The following is a 19,164-nucleotide window of genomic DNA, read 5'->3' as shown; positions in this document are numbered from 1 at the left end:
CTATTCATTATATTTTTCCTTGCTTTCTAAATCTTGTCTCACTGTTTGAATGAGTTAGAATGAGGGAGAAACAAATAGAACAAACCAAAGTTATGGAGAAGGCATATGTGTGTGAACTTTATTTCATCATGAGAAAATCACTTCTGTGCAGTAACAGAGGATACTGGTTTCTACACGATGATAAGGTTGTCTTTGTAGTTAGATACATACCTTATATTTGTATACAATATATAAAATTCATGGAGGAAATTATTTCTACAGCACAGTTTCTTTGTTGGAAGAGGACTTGTTCCGTTAGTTTCTTTTAGAAAACGACCCCCAGTTCTGTGACTGTGGCACCAAGGATCGCAGTTCCAACTTTGTAATTTATTAGACACCACAATCTTATGGACATTAAGTGAAAGCTACAAACTACATCCTCCTGCAGGATGAAAAGAGAGACGTGAGTACTCAAGCTGCTAAGCTGATAACTGATTTTAGCAGAAAAGTATGATTTCCACGATATATTAGGAGTAGAAGTAGTGTCCCAGTAAGTCTGATGACATGGATTAGTAACATTAGTAGCGAATGGTCTCCCTGCTCTGACGGCATGCACCTCACTCTTCAGTCACACATCCTGTACACATGGAAATGAGGCCATCGCCCCGAAGGGCCTTCTGCATTGCGTCTAAGAGGAACTCTGGGAAGGCATTAGCAGTTACCATGGGACTGTGGGGAAAGAGGCAGCTGCTCTCAAGCTGATAGGTCATCCCAGAGAGAAGATGCTAAAAGGATCACCCCGGGGAGACTGAAGTTACCACATCCCTGTAATCCAAATGGAAATAGACCACGTGGACATTTTTCCCTTGAAGAAATCCTGCTCTTTGAATAGCATCCCTCGCAGACTTACGACTGCGCCCCACACATGGTTTTCATGGCCAGGGGCCTAGCAACCGTGTTGTGGGATTTGAAGTTGTGCTTGTTTTTAACCATGTGAACCATTTCAGGGGCGATTGGCACAGGCTGAGGTTTGTGGAAAGTATATGTGTGTGTGTCGGGGGGGCCGTGGGGGGAACACCACCATAGTTCTTTTAGCTAACATCTTGAATTTGACCCAAATCAACATAATTAGTTCTGCAGAGGGAAGTTATGGAGAATGCCAGTAGTGTGGGGTCTTCTATGATTAAAATCATACCCAGAAGGTATGATCTGGCACCAACCACAGATACCTCTTCATAGGCTGGAGTTCATGGGTTGCAATTGCTTTTAAAATGAAAATGTTAAAAGCCTCAGAGGTTATACCTGGCCATCTGATGGCTTGCCTTCGATGACCCAAAATATTTACAGACCAAAATATCTAGAGACCGACTTCATACAGTGGCCCTAGGCATTCTGACCACGCCTAGAGGGACTGGCAAAGACGAAATCGCAAGGTAATGCAGAGTTGCTGGTCTCGTCCTGTCTGGTGCCCACAGGAAGCCTCAGTCCTGGTGCTGCCGGCCTGGGCTTGGGTGTGAAATGGAAGCAGTCCATGCTGGGTGCGCAAGGTGGGCTGGCCCTCTCTGAACAGCTCCAGCACCCCACCCATTGGCACCGCGGTGGGTCACACACATCCGCATCTGGAAAGAACCTCGGCCCACCCCCGGGAACAAGCAAGCACTAACAGGCGATTGAGAAGCATCTGGGCAACACTGTCAATGATGTGGATGGTGGGGAAGGGGAGCCTGCCCTAGAGCCTAGACACATCGGTCTCACATGCGGGGGCGCCAGGCCTTCGCGTTTCAGCTTCTTCACCTGCAGCTTATTTAGAGCGTTATCAAAGGAAGCCGACGGCCCAGGCCATTTGAACTGCCGCTGTGGACTCTTTGGTTTGACACATCCACACACCACGGGCTCCCCAGCGCCGGAAAGGACCAGCGGCCTGGGCCAGGGCGCAGAGCGAGTCATGGCCACACTGCGGAGTGCGGCGCTGGCGGGGCTACCTCCGGCTTAGACGCCTCGCAGCTCTCGCTCTGAGGGATACTGCTGAAGGGCCTTACCCTCGGACGTCTGGAGGACCAGGGTCTTGCTGTACTGGCTGACTCCTGTTTTGTTGAAGGCCTTGACGCGAGCGTTGTACGTGCTGTTGAAGTGAAGACCATCCACGGTGCACATGGTCTCCTTTCCGACATACACTTCCTGAGGGTCGACAAATAACAGGCCACCATTTAACGGGAACCCTTGGGAGGCGTTAGGGGGTAGTGTTGCCAAGTGGTTAGGGCAGGGGTGGGCAAACTTTTTTACTCGAGGGCCACAATGGGTTCTTAAACTGGACCGGAGGGCTGGAACAAAAGCATGGATGGAGTGTTTGTGTGAACTAATATAAATTCAAAGGAAACATCATTACATAAAAGGGTACGGTTTTTTTTTTTTTTTTAGTTTTATTCGTTTCAAACGGGCCGTAGTTTGCCCACGCTGGGTTAGGGGGAAAGTGCTTGGGCATCAGATCTGGCTTTGACTCCTGTGAGCTATTGGGCCATTTAATTGACCTCTTTAGCCTCAGTTTTCTCATTTGGAAAATAGTTATAGTAATACCCAGCTTATGAGGTTAGTGTAAGGATTATATGAGGTCATATAGGCAAACTGACTAGCATGGTGCCTTGTATTTAGCATGGCAGCTTAATGAATGGGAGTTATTAGCAGCTAGGGCTTAAAAAATTAAGATTGGGTGTCAGAGATAGCATTGTACTTGTTATTATTAGCATAGCATTTACACAGTGTATTATACCTATGAGCTCTTTATCCATCAGTGTGATTTGTGAACAACAGATCTGAAAACATGAGGGTGGTCTCCGTGCTATGTTTATAACTCCAATAATGACTTCAGGAACTGTTGCAAGGCCTATCCACTCAAAGCCATAGGAGTATAGGTTTTCATCACAGTACAGAATGAAGGGGGAGGAAACAGGGGAGGGAGAAAGAATGACATTTCAAAGGCTTAAAATAAATCCTAGCATTATGCATGTTTAGCAAAGGTGAGGCATCTGCCTCCCTCTTTAGCTGCACACTTTGCAACATTATGCCGATGTAATGAGTAAAAATAAGTCACGTTCAAAGCACAGCCTTAAAACGTCAACTCTCTGGTAGGACGTTAAGAAGACTGGAGTCTGGGATGGCAGCATGCTAAGGGTTTTATGTGGATGATCTACATGACTCTTAAGAATGTTACTATTATCACCCCCATTTTACAACTGAGGACATGAAGGCTCAAAGAGGCGAGGAATGGGCAGCCACCAGTTCGGTGGTGGAGTTTGGACTTGAATGCAGGCATTCAGATTCCAGAGCTCACAGCACTGTGTGAACTTTCTCTTAAGAAGGGCAGGACCATGCCTGGCTGACGTGGCTCAGTGGTTGAGCATCGACCTATGAATCAGGAGGCCATGGTTTGATTCCCAGTCAGGGCACATGCCTGGGTTGCAGGCTCAATCCCCAGTCAGGGGTGTGCAGGAGGCAGCCAATCAATGATTCTCTCTCATCACTGATGTTTCTCTCTCCCTCCCTCTCCCTCCCTCTTCCTCCCTCTTTCTTCCTCTCTGAAATTAATAGAAGAAGAAGAAGAAGAAGAAGAAGAAGAAGAAGAAGAAGAAGAAGAAGAAGAAGAAGGAGGAGGAGGAGGAGAAGAAAGGCAGGACCATTTCTATTCAGAGACTCCTTCGTTCATCTCTGATATGGTACAAGGAGAAAGCAGGCCTCAGCTGAGAGCAGGCAGACCCTGCCAGATAGCATGTCCCCAGGAGGGGAGGGAGAGTGGGCCTGAGACTGCACGGCGGGGCACTGAGGAAGTCACTGGTTTTGGTTAGCCAGGAATAGGCTCTCTGCTTACCCGGAACTGACCACCACTGCCATCATCCAGCTCCAGAATGTATCCCTCGGCGGGCACCGTGGACAGAGGCGGCTGCTTCCAGGACAGCGTGGCGCTGTTGTTGTGGGTGCAGCACTCCTCCAGCTGGAGGATGGGGGTCGCTGGGACCGGAGAGGAAGCTAAACAGAAATTAGTGTAACCCTGGCTTCTGTTGAACTGCAAACATTTCAGTATCTTGGAATGATAAACATTCCTCTGATAAACAAATGACTAGACAAAGTATCTGGCCGAAAGAAGGGGGGGGGGGGGCGGGCAGAGGGGACCTGACCAGGATTCCCTCCCTGCCTCCAGGAGTGGGGCTGCTTCCTGAGCCACTGTGCTGCCTTCTGCCAAGTCCAGGTGGCACTTCCTCCCTTAACTGAAGGGGAGACGAGTGCTCTGTTCTCACTCCCTTGAGCATCAAAGACACCCCCTCTAAGGGAAATGGTTTGCAAGGGGGATACATTTCCAGTCCAGCCCATAAAAGCCTTTTTAACCTATACCATGGCTGATAAATCTATCGTAACATTTATTCTGAGCCCTACATCCCAAGTTTATAAACTTGAAATTGCCTATTCCTGAGGAATATCTCTGAAACCACTATATTTCTAAGGTCCTGTCATTTCTTTTAAACCAGTGATTCTATTCAAGGCCTTGTGCATATAAGTAGATAAAACAGTGTATTTTTGAAAATTTGGTATCAGTTGACACAAACAGTGATTTCTCAGTTTTGAAACTTCTGAGGAACTTTCACCATTCTTTCAAGGTAGCTATACCTTGAAGACAGCACTAGCTCAAGTCAGTTCTTTCTGCAGGCATAGAACCGTCACATGGGAGCTGAGAGAGCAGTATGGGAGCAACAGGGCCTATCAGGGAGGGTCTGGGTGTCCTCGTGACCTTGGGAGTATCTGTCACAGTGTTACTAGTCACAACATAGCCCTGTCTCCGTTTTGTGCTGAGTCTTCTGTGTTACTTAAAACTGACTTCAGACATACAGACATAGAAATGTTAGGTAACAAATCATGAATCATCCAAGTTCCTATATAAACTTGATATATGTATCTGGGGACAATGTTTTTACCAACTGCTTAACAATTATTTTTCAGCACCAAAATATGAATTTATTTTTGTAACACTTTAAAATAGGAGATGAGCCCTGACCGGTTTGGCTCAGTGGATAGAGCATTCGCCTGCGGACTGAAAGGTCCCAGGTTCGATTCCAGTCAAGAGCATGTACGTTGGTTGCGGACACATCCCCAGTAGGGAGTGTGCAGAAGGCAGCTGATCGATGTTTCTCTCTCATCGATGTTTCTAACTCTCTATCCCTCTCCCTTCCTCTCTGTAAAAAATCAATAAAATATATTTCAAAAAATAAATAAAATAAAATAGAAGATGGCATTTTGGCTCACATCCAGGGACATTTCGATGAACAAAAGCTAATTGTGGAAGAGGTATGCTGTTCCCAAACTGGACTCTGAATGTCATGCATTGAATTAAATCTGCTCCCCTTGCCAGTCACCCCAACCCAGAGGATGGTTAATTTAATAGCAATATAGGAAACAGGTTCTATGCTGGGTAACCTATGAAACAACAGCAGTGACTATATATACCATGAGAGATGTGAAGGTGAAGCAGGTCAATTATCTTATACTTAAGAAAAGACTGTGATACATTACGAGAAAACCATGCCTGAGTTACTAGAGCAAATATAATTAAATTAAAATTATGACCCGTTAATTAAGTGGTTCTCAACCTTCCTAATGCCACAACCCTTTAATACAGTTCCTCATGTTGTGGTGACCCCCAATTTCATTGTTACAAATTGAACATAATTAAAGCATAGTGATTAATCACAAAAATAATATGTAATTATATATGTGTTTTCCGATGGTCTTAGGCGACCCCTGTGAAAGGGTCGTTCGACCCCCAAAGGGTGGCGACCCACAGGTTGAGAACCACTGTGTTAATTGGAGGTGATCAGTTTAGGAAGGGACATCATGTTTCAAGTGTCAATGGCATAGAGTTCAGGTGGCTCTTATCAGAGAACAATGGCATCCATAGCCCCAGAAATCCCAGAACATCTGGACATGGAGAAAGGAGATACATTCATCACCTCGTTCAATAGAAAGACTACAGGACTGGATGGAGGAAGGAAGAAAGAGAAGACATAACTCCTTCTAACGATTCTAATGACCATATAAACACAAACAGGTATCACCAATGCGTTGTAATTAGAGGGTTAACTTTAAGAATTTTTTTAATATGTTTAATTGATTTTCTACAGAGAGGAAGGGAGAGGGATAGAGAGTTAGAAACATTGATTAGAGAGAAACATTGATCAGCTGCCTCCTGCACGCCCCCCACTGGGGATGTGCCCGAAACCAAGGTACATGCCCTTGACCGGAATCGAACCTGGGACCCTTGAGTCCGCAGGCCGACACTCTATTCACTGAGCCAAACCCGTTCTGGCTAGAGGGTTAACTTTAGGTTATTATACATGTTAGGAACTTACTTTGTCATTTAAATATTTTCCATATAAAAGAAATACACTTTAGTATATTAACTGTGGAGTAAAAAGAGACCAGTTCAGACTAACCATTCTTCAAAGGGCTTCTAGAGACAAGGAATGATTCTCCTTGGGGATAGTTGCTCTTAACTGGCCATATTGGTTAGAACTTCCATAAATCAACAATTTCTAGAACTCTCTTTATTTCATTAGCTCCCCTATCAGTCTCATTTTACCTTTGTTCATGTTTCAGGAAAGTCTACATGTTATCAATTTTAAAATCAAAGAATAAGGTCACAATAAGAAAACAATTGGTTTCACTTGAATGTACAAATGCTTGTAATGACTGATAAGAAACTCAAATTTCCCTATATGGACATAGGCATAATTAAAATGTTAACTGAAATACATAGTGTCATGTATAATTAAAACATATGAACCCCATTTACTAGTGTAAGTCCTCAGTGGGTACATTTTAAAAGACCAAAAGGGTAGAAAAAAATCTAACCACTCACTAGTCTTCAGATCTTAACATTGTCCCAGGTTTAAACAAATAAGCAAACAAAAAAGGGGCAGAGAGAGAGAGAGAGAGAGAGAGAGAGAGACTACTAGAGAGACTACTACTATTTGCATAGTCTAAATCTATTTCTCAATGTGCTCAGAATTATTTTTTTTCCATTAATTACCCCAAAGTGAAGTTGCATATAAAAGGCAAATGTGACAACATTACGGCTGACATTTTAGAAAAACATTTGATAGTGGGTGTTATGTTACCCCGTTTTACTTTATTGAGTATAAAATAAATGGTCTATAAGAATCCAAAGTATTCCCAAATTATTTTACCTTTTGTGGTTTGAAAATGGATAGCATCACAGTTCCTGGGCTGAACTACAAGAAAAAAGGTTTTATTTTATTGAAACTCTTGTTACTGAAGCTACCATAGCTATCTTGATCTTGACACTTTTGTGATCATTCCTAGATATCATTGTGGGTTTTTTTTCTAAAGAACTAATTTCTCCTATCTGATAGAATTCTAGGACTTAGCATTCTTTGAGCCCATAAAATCCAGCTTCAGGCTAAAAGTCTCCCCTTAGAGAGAAAGGGGCAGCTGTTCTTACTGACTTCCTTGAAGGGGCCTGGTAGAGCTATGGCTCAAAATTAAATTTTACAACAGTGTCTTCTTAGACCAAAGTTTTCAAGTGTTTTAACTTTTTAAGTCCATTTCGTTCAAATTATATCTCAGATTTTTCATATTCATTTAATATTTCCCCCTAATCCTTCCGATAGTGAACAGTCACAGCCACTCGGAATTCCCCTGGGAAAGGTAGCAGGAGTAGGAGGACACTCGAAGGGAAGTGGGCCTCCCGCTATGGACATGAAGAAATAATGATAGGTGGTGGCCTTGAGCACTTACTGCATGCATGATGGTGGGGTGAAGTTTTATGTGTATTCACTCATTGAATTTTCACAACAACCCCACAGTAACTGGTACTGGTATTATCTCAATTTTGTAGAGGAGGAAACTGAAACAGAAAGGTTTCCTGGCTGGTAAGTGGCAGGGCTGGGATTTAGAGCCAAGCTTACACTGCATTCTACTGCCTCTCTAGTTGGCTGTTTAGTAATAGTGCACTAGAGGGAAGTCCCCACCCCCAATTCCAAAGGGAAGTTTCTTTTTGGTTTCTGTATGGGAACGATAAAGCCTCCCAGAATTGATGGCCTGGATTAATGAAATGTTTCACCGCGCAACCCATGGTAGTTGGGAATGCAATTTTGCTGAGTCACCTTGTCTGAAGGTTCCTTGGTGAACTCATTTCTTTTATGGCGGCTGAACAATACAAATGGCATCTAAGGGAAAGGTTAGACTTTAGCAGTGGTTCTCAACCTTCTGGCCCTTTAAATACAGTTCCTCAGGTTGTGACCCAACCATAAAATTATTTTCGTTGCTACTTCATAACTGTAATGTTGCTACTGTTATGAATCGTAATGTAAATATCTGATATGCAGGATGGTCTTAGGCGACCCCTGTGGAAGGGTCGTTCGACCGCCAAAGGGGTCGCGACCCACAGGTTGAGAACCGCTGCTTTAGAGGAAGCTGTTTCTGGCAAGCCATCACTACTACATTGTCAAGGTTAAACATGAACACAGGTTTTGAGGACATGCCTTTTAGGCCCCCCAAACCATGAACAGATTACATGCAAGTATTATGTGGGCTCGTCTCGGCTGCCAAACCTCTGGGCGCACTTTCTCCATGATTTATAGGGGAGTCTGTTAAGGTCAGACTGTCTTTGCCCATGACCTTGGTACATACTCAGAGCTCTTACATTCAATACCAGTTAATAAAGTTAAATGTGTCTTAGGTGAGTAGAGGCAGTTAGGGGATTAACAGCTGTTGGTATATGTGCTACAAAGGCTAGGTGGAGTGTTAAGTGACTGTTTCATCTGGTTCAGAATGAACACTCCAGATCAGGGGTGGGCAAACTTTTTGACTCGAGGGCCACAATGGGTTCTTAAACTGGACCGGAGGGCCGGAACAAAAGCATGGATGGAGTGTTTGTGTGAACTAATATAAATTCAAAGTAAACATCATTACATAAAAGGGTACGGTCTTTTTTGTCTTTTTTTTTTAGTTTTATTCATTTCAAACGGGCCGGATCCGGCCCGCGGGCCGTAGTTTGCCCACGGCTGCTCTAGTGTTTCACTTCACCACCCAGACTAGTGAATCTTGGGACACTTTGTGTACTTAGACAATTGTGGGGTAATATTTTTCTGGGAGGGCGTAGATATCTGAAATCTATTCTGAGCCAAGCAGCAGAGCCCTTTTAGGAAAAGAATCTTAAAATTTCCTTCCCATGACCTGGGAAAAGCTGACAATACCAACTTAGAATTAAGGAAAAACTAAACAAACAAACAAACAACCTTCCCAAATACCTCCCCCCCAAACTAACCACACACAAAAATGAATAAAAACAGAAAACAAAGCTTAATCTATTGTTTTTTATAAAAGAAAAGTCTGAGAGATCAAACACCACTCTCAATAGTATAGAAGGAGGATAAGATAATTTTCTAATCAAAATGCAACCAGAGAACATGTCATTAAAATTTTGGGATGTTTGAACAAAGCAGGTACCAGCAATCTCCACTTAGATCTCAATTTCTTGGGGGTGATGTGAAATCAGAAAGATCAGATTAGTTAAATCCTTAGTTAATAGAATAATTATATGCAGGGCATTCTTGTCAAATAGTAACTGGCCTAAATGGAAACATGTAAAAACCATCAACAGAACTATCTTCTTTCATATCAAGAAAAAAAAAAAAGGCATCTGAGATGAAACACCAAAACCAAAGGGATGTTAAAATTTTGACTCAAGAAATAAGAAAAAAAAGAAAAGAAAAAGGTAAGTAGAAATTTTAGCTGTTGGTTTGAATCATAACTTTAAATGTATATTTAAGTAATTTGGAAAATATTTTAACTTTCTACTATAATCCACAGTTAGAAGACAATTGGAACCATTAAAAACACTGACTTACACATATTGTTAGTTTCACAATGGTCAGGTTCCTTAAAATGCTACTTAAATTTTGGTCATTTATACATGGATTTTGGGGTGCAGTTTCTTTTTCTTTTAAATATATTCTATTGATTTTTTTACAGAGAGGAAGGGAGAGGGATAGAGAGTTAGAAACATCGATGAGAGAGAAACATCGACCAGCTGCCTCCTGCACACTCCCTACTGGGGATATGCCTGCAACCAAGGTACATGCCCTTGACCGGAATCGAACCCGGGACCCTTCAGTCCTCAGGCCGACGCTCTATCCACTGAACCAAACCGGTTACGGTGGGGGTGCAGTTTCTTGAGATATTTTTTTACTGATAAGCTATGAAAGTGCAGTTTATTAAATGACTGCAAATATACTAAAAAGTAAAGTCTAAAGCTGCACTGATACAGATGTATAGATGTTAACAGATATCAAAGAGGCCAGTGGAAGTCTTCACAACAGCCAGTCAAGTTCCAGGGCATCCTGAGCTTTGGCTTTTCCCTTCCATCGCAAGCATCTGACAGATAAACATGATTCAGATTCTAAAGAGGAATGGCTCTCACTGAACTAAACTTTAAGGAGCACAAAACAAAGCATATAAATGAACTCTGCAGAGGGACACCAATCAGCAGTAAATTACATTAAGATGAAGTGTTAAAAAGAAAAGGAAAAGGGAATAATCCAGCCTCCTCTGCAATGGCCTATTATGGCACCTTCACACATGACTGTTCTGCACAATGTTGTGTCCCGGTGAACCTCTGCTGTGTGTTGTGCATTTGGGGCTTTAGAGAGCTCGGCCCTCTCTGCTGTATGCACAGCATAATGGGCTGTCCGCACAGCTGGGTCCACGCTTCTCTCCGGTGCAGCCTGAACAGCCGAGTGACAATGCTTTAGGAATGAGGTCTGTGAGGCCTAGTCCATAAACCTGAAGTTCCCAGACCAGATGAAGGGCCTGTTCACTCCAACACAATGGTTACCATCCTACCAAGTGGCCTGGTCTCCACGGTGGGCAGAAGGACAAGACTCAGTGACAGTGAATGGGGGAGGAGAGGCTCTGCCAGCTGATGGAAGCTCTTCAGAGTCTGGAGGCTCACATCCTCCACCTGCCCCATCAGCAAGGCTAACCGGGTTGGCTCAATGTTTTCCTCTCCCACCAAAAGCCCTTACATTGTCCTTTTGTGACATATTTTCTCCTTTGAGCTGCTTGTGACATAACCTTTGAACGATTTTACCTCCTTGAAAGAATTGGGTACAGAGAGATGCTGATGGAGGGACTCTAACCACTACTCAGATGGCTGTATTTCACAGGCTCCTGCATAGGTGTTAAAGAAAAAAATTATTTTTATTTATTTATTTATTTATTTAAAAAATATTTTTATTGATTTCAGAGAGGAAGGGAGAGGGAGAGAGAAACATCAATGATGAGAGAGAGGATTATTGATTGGCTGCCCCCTACATGCCCCCTCCTGGGGATGGAGCCTGCAACCTGGGCATGTGCCCTTGTCCGGAATTGAACACGGGACCCTTCAGTCCGCAGGTCGACGCTCTATCCACTGACCCAAACCGGCTAGGGCATGTTTATTTATTTTGAAATACGTTTTTATTTAATTTTAGAGAGAGAGAGAGAGAGGGAAACATCTGCCTCCTGCACACCCCCACTGGAGATCTAGCCGGCAATCCAGACATGTGTCCTGACCAGGAATCAAACCGGTGACCTCTCAGTGCACGGGACAATGCTCAACCAACTAAGCCACATCAGCCAGGGAAAAGAAGAATATCTGAACAGCAAGAAAGAGTTGCTGCAACAAAAAACTAAATTTCTAAGTTTCAGAGAGGAATCTAGTGGTTCCTGGAAGAAGCCGCTTAGTAAGGCACTCGCTTTGCAGTACAAACGGGAAGCAGCAGGTGTGGATTCCGGAGCCACACTTCCTGGCTTTGAATCCGGGGCCTGGCACTCACTAGCTGTGTGAGTCTAGGCAAGTAACTCAGTCTTCCTGTGCCTCAGTTTCCTCAGCTGCCTCGTAGCGCGGTGAGAACAACATGAGTTAATCCACGGAAAGCACTTGGAAGAGTGATTTGGTAAGCAGTCTACAAATGCTAAGCATTGTTGTCACTGCAGCAGAGCATATTTGTTTGCAATCTATACGCTACTTCAGTGTGAATGAGGGCATTGTCCCATAGCAATACACAGTGAACAACAAAATGAGAAAACTGGAAATAAAAGAGGGTAAAGATCCATTAAGAAGCTACGCTTCACTGCGTGACGTGGGCCATCAGCACATGGCCCTACACCTTGCAGAGTTACATGGTTCTGTCTGTCTGGTAAAGGAAGCATGTAGATTTTTCCTAGGAAACAAAAAATTTTAAAGTACGTGTCTTTTAAGTCATTTATTATGTGGATGCTTAAGTCGGGAGAAGCAAAGAGAAAATCAATTTCTTACGGAAACACCAGAAAGTGACTAATCATGCAGACAACAGACCCATGACTGCCCGGGGTTGGGGATGTGGAGGGAGGGGTGTGGCTGACTAAAGGGGGAGCCCGAGGGAGCTCTCTGTGGTGATGCAATAGTTCTGCACCTCGACGGCAGTGATGGCTACACACCTGACAAAATGGCAGAGGACTAGACACACACAATGTGCCAATGTCGATTTCCTGGTTTTGACATTATTTGCTAGTTATGCAAGATTAACCATTGATAGAAACTGGATTAAAGGTACATCAGGCCTCTCCTTACTATTGCAACTCCCTGTAAATATATAATTATTTCAATATAAAAAGTAAAAAAAAAAATCCTATCAGAAATATTTTTCAAATGGATATGACTTACGCTGCCATTAAAATATCATTGCATGATTGGTTTGAGTTTTAATTTTGATTTGAAAGAGTTAATTTCCTTAAGATAATTTTAAGTATTTTTCCTTTCCCTCAGCCACCCCCAAAGCTCAGAGATCTTGCCATAGCCTTTAATCACATAAATAAAAACGTTAACATTTATTTCAAATTTTTATTTTCTTTCTCCATCCAGGCCCAATTTTTCTGACCAGTACTGGCAAGCCACTGATCCTTCAATTTCCCACTAATCCATGCTTAATCATTTGCTCACTATCTACCCATGTGGAAGCAGTCATTGCAATTCTGAATTCTCTTGATTTTTGTCAATATTTCTGGGTTACTTTAAAAAATATATATATTTCGTATTTCTTTATTGATTTTAGAGAGGAAGGGAGAAGGAGAGATAGAAACACCAATGATGAGAGAGAATCACCGATGGGCTGCCTCCTCCACACCCCGCACTGGGGATCGAGCCCACAACCCAGGCATGTACCCTTGGCCGGAATCGAACCTGGGACCCTTCAGTTCGCAGGCCGACACTCTATCCACTGAGCCAAGTTGGCCAGGGCCTGGGTTACTTTTTTTTTTTTTGCAATAAGATAACATTTATGTACTGTGATATGCTCGCGCTCTCTCTCTCTCTCTCTCTCTCTCTCTCTCTCTCCCCACACACACACACACCCCAGCTGTTCTCTGATGCTGAGCCTCTGAAATCCCTAAGATTCTCAAACTGACAAGCATTGAGTTTGTTCTGAGAGGTAGGTTACACAGCTACCAGGTACGTGTCCATTACACGGTAAGACAGGAGCCATTCCGGGTTTTGTAACATTAACCACAGGCGTGTGTGTTTACCTTCCCACCTCTCAGGTGATTTATAAACCTGGCAGCTGCCTTTTGTTTGCCTGGACCCTGCTTCAAGCACCAGTCTCCACTCGGCTGGTACTATGACTGGGGGGGATCCAGATACCCACCTTTCATCTGCACGAAGTCGAGCTGGTGAATGGACTGCAGCAGAGGGCTGTTGTCCAGACTCAAGTCGAAGTCTGTGGTCATCCTGGGAGTGAGCGTGCCTTTCCCCCACTGGTCCTCAGTCAGGTGCACTCTCCTTATGAGGGCGTCAGAAATCTAGTCACACCAAAGACCACAGCCTAAGAAATACACCACCACAGTGGCCACAGGACACTGCCCTCAACTCTGCCCGAGTGTCACCAGCAACCTTCCTTGGGACTCACACCTTCCTGACTCTGTGCCGGTGGTGAGGAGCCGGTTAGGGTGAGAGTGACCCATGATTTATCAGGCAAATCTGGACACTTTTGTGAGTCAGAGGGGGTGATATAAAAAAATCAGCAGCTGTTAAATGGTCTAATAGACAAACCTGGATGGATGATCATGCTGTTTAGAACTGATCAGCTTAAAGCCAGCAACATTAAATAATGCTATGTTGGTGACTAATGACTCCTACTAGAACCAACAACCCTGATTCTCACCTGAGGTGTGGGTACCCTGTCATACTTGGAAATGAGTTCTACAAGTAGTTTAGAGAGGCTGCCTATGATAACCTGTAGAATGGGATTTGTTACACTTGAAGATGTCATCCTCTTCATGTATCACTCTATTCTTTGGCAGAGAGCGCTTTCATTTCTTATATTTAGTCTCTGTCATTCTTGGCCAGTTTGGCAGGAAGTGACTTGCACGTGATCTACATGGTCCTTAATTACAGGTCCCTTAATCATTGGGATGGAAAGTTAAATAAAATTCAACTGACATCATAGCATCTCACTAAAACAACTAATACTGAAGAAATCACGAGACATCCAAGGAATTGAAAAATGTCACTTTTTTTGGGGGGGAATCATGGACATACTGGCAGCAGGAGGTGCCAAGAAGATAGAAACCTTTCATACTTAGGACTGGTCGGAATCTGGCCTTGGTAGAGTCAATCCCATGGGGCACTGAGGATCTGAAGCAGAAACTAATGGATACTTACCTGCAAAAAGCCACTAGGATCATTTTCCTTTATCACCTCCAGGCAGTACTCCATGAGACCCGTGGTCTGGCGCAATTTCACTGTGCAGTGAGAGATCTGATCTCGAACCACCTAGGATCGATGACAGAACAGAATGGTCCAAAAATGGCAGAGAGTAGAAAAGAAGCAAACCGGGACTTTGGGAAGCTTCTTCAAACCAGAATCCAAGAGCATCATGGAGCAAAACTGAGTTTATGAGACTATTTTGTGGCAATGTCTGCTGTGGACAACGACCCCAGAGGACAGCTTGGATAATGGCTCTTACGGAAACTTGTAACAACAGGACCCACCAGAAAGTCTTGCAGATTGAAATCATGAGAACCTGGCTACCTTGGTACCTCCAAGGACATCTTCCACAGGTCCCCCTTACTCTCCTCTTGGGAAGCGGATGACCCTGAGCTGCTGGAAGTGGGGGGTCACAGAGAGTTTGTGAAGGAGCTGAGCCGCTTGAGGTTCGGCTGCAGCTCCTGCTCTGGAACACAGTAGCCCACCTTCTCCCACCGCTTCTTGTCCCTTCCAAACAGCAGACATCACCATCTGAACCCAGTTCCTGTCTCAATCTGACTCTTCAGGTGGGTGGTGGAGTGGGGGAGGAGGTGGGACTTGTTGGAAAACAATGAGCTAATGACCAGTAAGCCAGAGAGAGATGGCTGCCGAATTACGTTTTAAGAATAACCCACTTAGAATCAGCTCATTTTGGAAAGCAGTTTTAAAGGCTGTCCTATTTGCCAAGCTGTGAGTCAGCTTTAACCTAGAAAGGCAGTTTCTGTGTCTGGGAAGTTGTCTCTGCCCAGTGTCAAACGCAGGACAGCCCCTGAAAAGTTTCTTTCTTCAGAGATGTTCATCCTGTGTGTCCTCTGCTCAGTGACCCAAATCCTGAGGTGGTTTCTGAAGCACAGAGTTGAACAAGATTTTCCTGGGAATCGCAGTCACTCACATGCGGATATTCATGCTACTTTGCAAAAGCCTCAGAAACATCCAGCAGTCCAGATTTCATAGATAATAACTGAAGGAGTTTAACTAATTATTTGATGTCTTTTCCTTGTTCCCTCTTTCCATTTGTTATTATAAATTTATTTTCCTTTGAAGATTATTACATATACTTTCCAAATTGAAAGGGAGATGGGGAAAAATCAAATCATCTCACCTCTCTTTATTTTTTCTTTTTAATAAATACTTTTTCTCATAGCATGCTCATCATAGCATCTGGAGGGATACCACTAATGAATTTTTAGTCTAAGTACATATTAACATTCTATTTCTCCTGGTTCAAGAAATTCTTTTAAAATATCATGTATACTATCCCATCACAGTTTAAAACCAATTCCCCTAATTATAAGGTAATCCATTTTTTTTTCTATTTGAGGTACAAGTACTTTAAAGATGCATGCTTGAATTTCTTCTTCACAGGTCATTTTGGTCAATGGGGGAGTTTCTATGTGTACCATCATGTCTTAAAGCAGTGGTTCTCAACCTTGGCTGCACATTAGAATCACCTGGGGATCTTTTTAAAATCCTGATTTCTGGGCCTCATCCTCTGGAAATTCTGTTTCTTTGTTACTAATGTTGTGGCCTCACCCCATAACAAAGAAACAGAATTTCCGGAGGATGAGGCCCAGAAATCAGGATTTTAAAAAGATCCCCAGGTGATTCTAATGTGCAGCCAAGGTTGAGAACCACTGTCTTAAAGCAAGATAACCAATTAATGCTTGGAACTGACTCATTTGTGAGTTACAGGTGAGGCACCTTGGCCATTAGATTCATTGAATACAATAAAGAATTCTCCTGTTATTTTCCTAGAGTTGAATGTTATCTCCCATATTATCATTACATTCACTGAAACTTTTTTTTTTTGAGAAAGAACATCTTTATTTGGTCACATGCCACCATACAGACCTTCTGTGACTTTTGCTCCTACATGGTGGGAGCGGATGACCCTGAGCTGCTGGAAGGACCCAGAATTTGCCAAATGAAACTGAAAGGAATTGCCCATAATAACAGGCTTGCAATCAATAATAATTGTGGCTTAATTATTAGAGTTGGGCCCCTAACGAGTTCTGATGAGAGCAGCTGAAGGTTTGAAGTTGTTTACAGTGTGCCTAATTTTTCCAAATGTCTTCATTCTAATAGATTAACTGAACTCTTAGCCAGTAGTAGTTTTATTGGGATTGAGCTGATTATTGGCTTAAATTTGTTGCCTTTTCTTTCTAGTAATAGCTGTAGCCAGTCAAATGCTATATAATTATCTTAAAATTCTTTGTGAACTTGAGCAGATATTCCTCCTTCCCTTCCTTCTTTCTTCCTCTCTTTCTTTTTTCTTCCTTCCCTCCCTCCCAATCTCTCTCTCTCTCTCTCTCTCTCTCTCTCTCTCTCTCTCTCGCCTATTATGAATCAATGGTAAAATAGCTGAAGTAAGCAGTTTGACAAGCCAATAATATCCCTAGTGTAAATTTGTACTCAGTGATATGGCCATATAAGTAGTTTTTAACAAACATAATGGGACCATAACAGGCAATACATAATAAATAATAACAAAGATAATGATGACAATAATAATAATGATTTTCACAAAATCCAACAGTACAGTACGATTCAAAATCAAGTATTCTATAGATAATTACAATTGGGATATGGAGACCCTCTATAAATATGAAAAGCTACATAAAACAGTTAGCTTTGTCAATATCCCTCGGCATTCTCACTGAGTAATTTTGTTGGTATGTTTTACCAGCCACATGTGGAAATTAAAGATTATACTTCCCCAGCATATTTTTGAATAACTATAACTTTCTTTTTCCAGAGGATCTTGGAGTTGAAAGGTAATTAAGACACCTATCACACACTATTCAACATATGAATTCGTTAAAACATGTTGGAGATAGAATAGACTTAAGGTAATTATTTCAAATTCTGAACATTACTTAAATAACAATAATTATCTGATATTTCTTTGGGTTTAGCAAATGAAAAATAGCGTTTGTAAAGTTCCTGAGAAAAGCATAGATCTCATTAATGAGACATTTTACTGTAACTTGTCACAAATTCCCTGTGAGGATCTCACAGAGAGGACAATACTCAGGGCCTTGCTCAGCGAGGGCAGACCTGGGAAGGATGTTAACAAACATGCAGACAGGACAGGAACCTGGGATCCAGTCTATCTGTCCGTCAGGAGGATATTGCCCAGGAGTTCCAAATATGACCTGGTAATATTTCTTGAAATCTCAAAAGCTTTCCTTCTCTCCAGTAGCTTTCAGGCATTTGCTTTAGCTCACCACATCCTGAAAACAGATATTTGGCTCCCAGTGCTTTTTTCAAATCACAAAATAGTATCAACTGTGATTTACATTTCAAATAGTTTTCCTAAAATATGGCCACATCTGCATATGTCTCAAAGCCTTTTTAAAAAAAGCTTTTAAAAATAGCTCACCCAACTTTGTGAACTATTTTGTAGGATGATCAATTATAAACTCAGGCCACTAAAGAATGTCTGAGGTTCAGAGACAGCGACACCCATGCATAGGCTAATCCTACACTATAAACTACTAGAGGCCCGGTGCACGAACTTGTGCATAAGTGGGGTTTTTCCGTCTGGCCGGTGATTGTGGCTGATCAGGGCAGGCTGCAGGAGGTTGGCTGTGGGAGCACACTGCACACCAGGGGGCAGCTCCTGGGTTGAGTGTCTGTCCCCTGGTGGTCAGTATGTGTCATAGCGACTGGTCAACTGGTCATTCAGTTGACTGGTTGTAACCATCGCGTAGGCTTTTATATATATAGATGGTTTATGAAGAGTAAGCCTCTAGGAGCCCTTCTTCAGTGTGCTGAGGGAAACCAGATTTTCAGTCATTCTCTCTCCTTAATAACATCAATAATAATAGCAAATATTTTTTGGGTTCTGTGTTCAGCGTTTTTCAATGTCAGATGAAGTGATGACTACTTCAGCCTTATTTTACAGGTAAAAGAAATGGAGACTTAACACTTGCCCACAGTTAGAGACCCAGTAAATGATAAAGGGTGTCCTCAAACCCCATTCTCTCTGACACAGAGACTGACTGGGCTCTTCACCACTCAGCTCCATCTTGCCTCTGAAGCAGAACTGCTCAATGTGCTCAAGCCATCAGCGCTCTCAGAGAGGGCCTGAGCAGACTGTGAAGGCTGTCTTTATACACGCTTGATTTCCAGCACCCCCAGCCTTTTGGATTGCTCAGGAAGAGAAAGTTGCCAGAACACACACACACACACACACACACACACACACACACACAACTCTCCTCTTTGTCAGCAAAAAGTTTCCCCAGAGAACTCGGCCAAAGGAAGCGGAAGACCATAAGATGATTCCTGCCAGACTGTGAGGGATGGGTTAGCCTACAAAGACAGAAAGAACTGTGCTTGGCAAGTGATGTCCC

The 19,164-nt window shown here is 43.0% G+C and overlaps 1 protein-coding gene across 9 annotated transcripts in view; it reads right to left on the bottom strand.

Annotated features, from left to right (window-relative positions):
- Positions 1 to 19,164, bottom strand: part of TRIM9 (tripartite motif containing 9) — a 93,301-nt gene that overhangs the window by 20,967 nt on the left and 53,170 nt on the right. For 5 of the 9 annotated variants that reach the window (XM_070419793.1, XM_070419809.1, XM_070419829.1 and 2 more), the window contains exons 4-7: positions 14,723 to 14,833; positions 13,707 to 13,860; positions 3,842 to 3,999; positions 2,019 to 2,157 (exon numbers count right to left, since the gene is read on the bottom strand). In XM_070419793.1, the coding sequence (XP_070275894.1) occupies positions 2,019 to 2,157; positions 3,842 to 3,999; positions 13,707 to 13,860; positions 14,723 to 14,833 (562 nt within the window). Of the gene's footprint in view, positions 1 to 2,018; positions 2,158 to 3,841; positions 4,000 to 7,208; positions 7,254 to 13,706; positions 13,861 to 14,722; positions 14,834 to 19,164 lie in introns of all 9 variants that reach the window. The other 4 variants (XM_070419784.1, XM_070419801.1, XM_070419815.1 and 1 more) reach the window with 1 other exon arrangement.

The sequence above is a fragment of the Myotis yumanensis genome, unplaced genomic scaffold (genome assembly GCF_028538775.1).
Source record: "Myotis yumanensis isolate MYYU_CA2020_CCGP unplaced genomic scaffold, mMyoYum1.0.hap1 SCAF_1, whole genome shotgun sequence".
Lineage (NCBI taxonomy): Eukaryota > Metazoa > Chordata > Mammalia > Chiroptera > Vespertilionidae > Myotis > Myotis yumanensis.
Note: the sequence above shows the minus strand (reverse complement) of the source record. Positions and strands in the feature narration are given on the sequence as shown.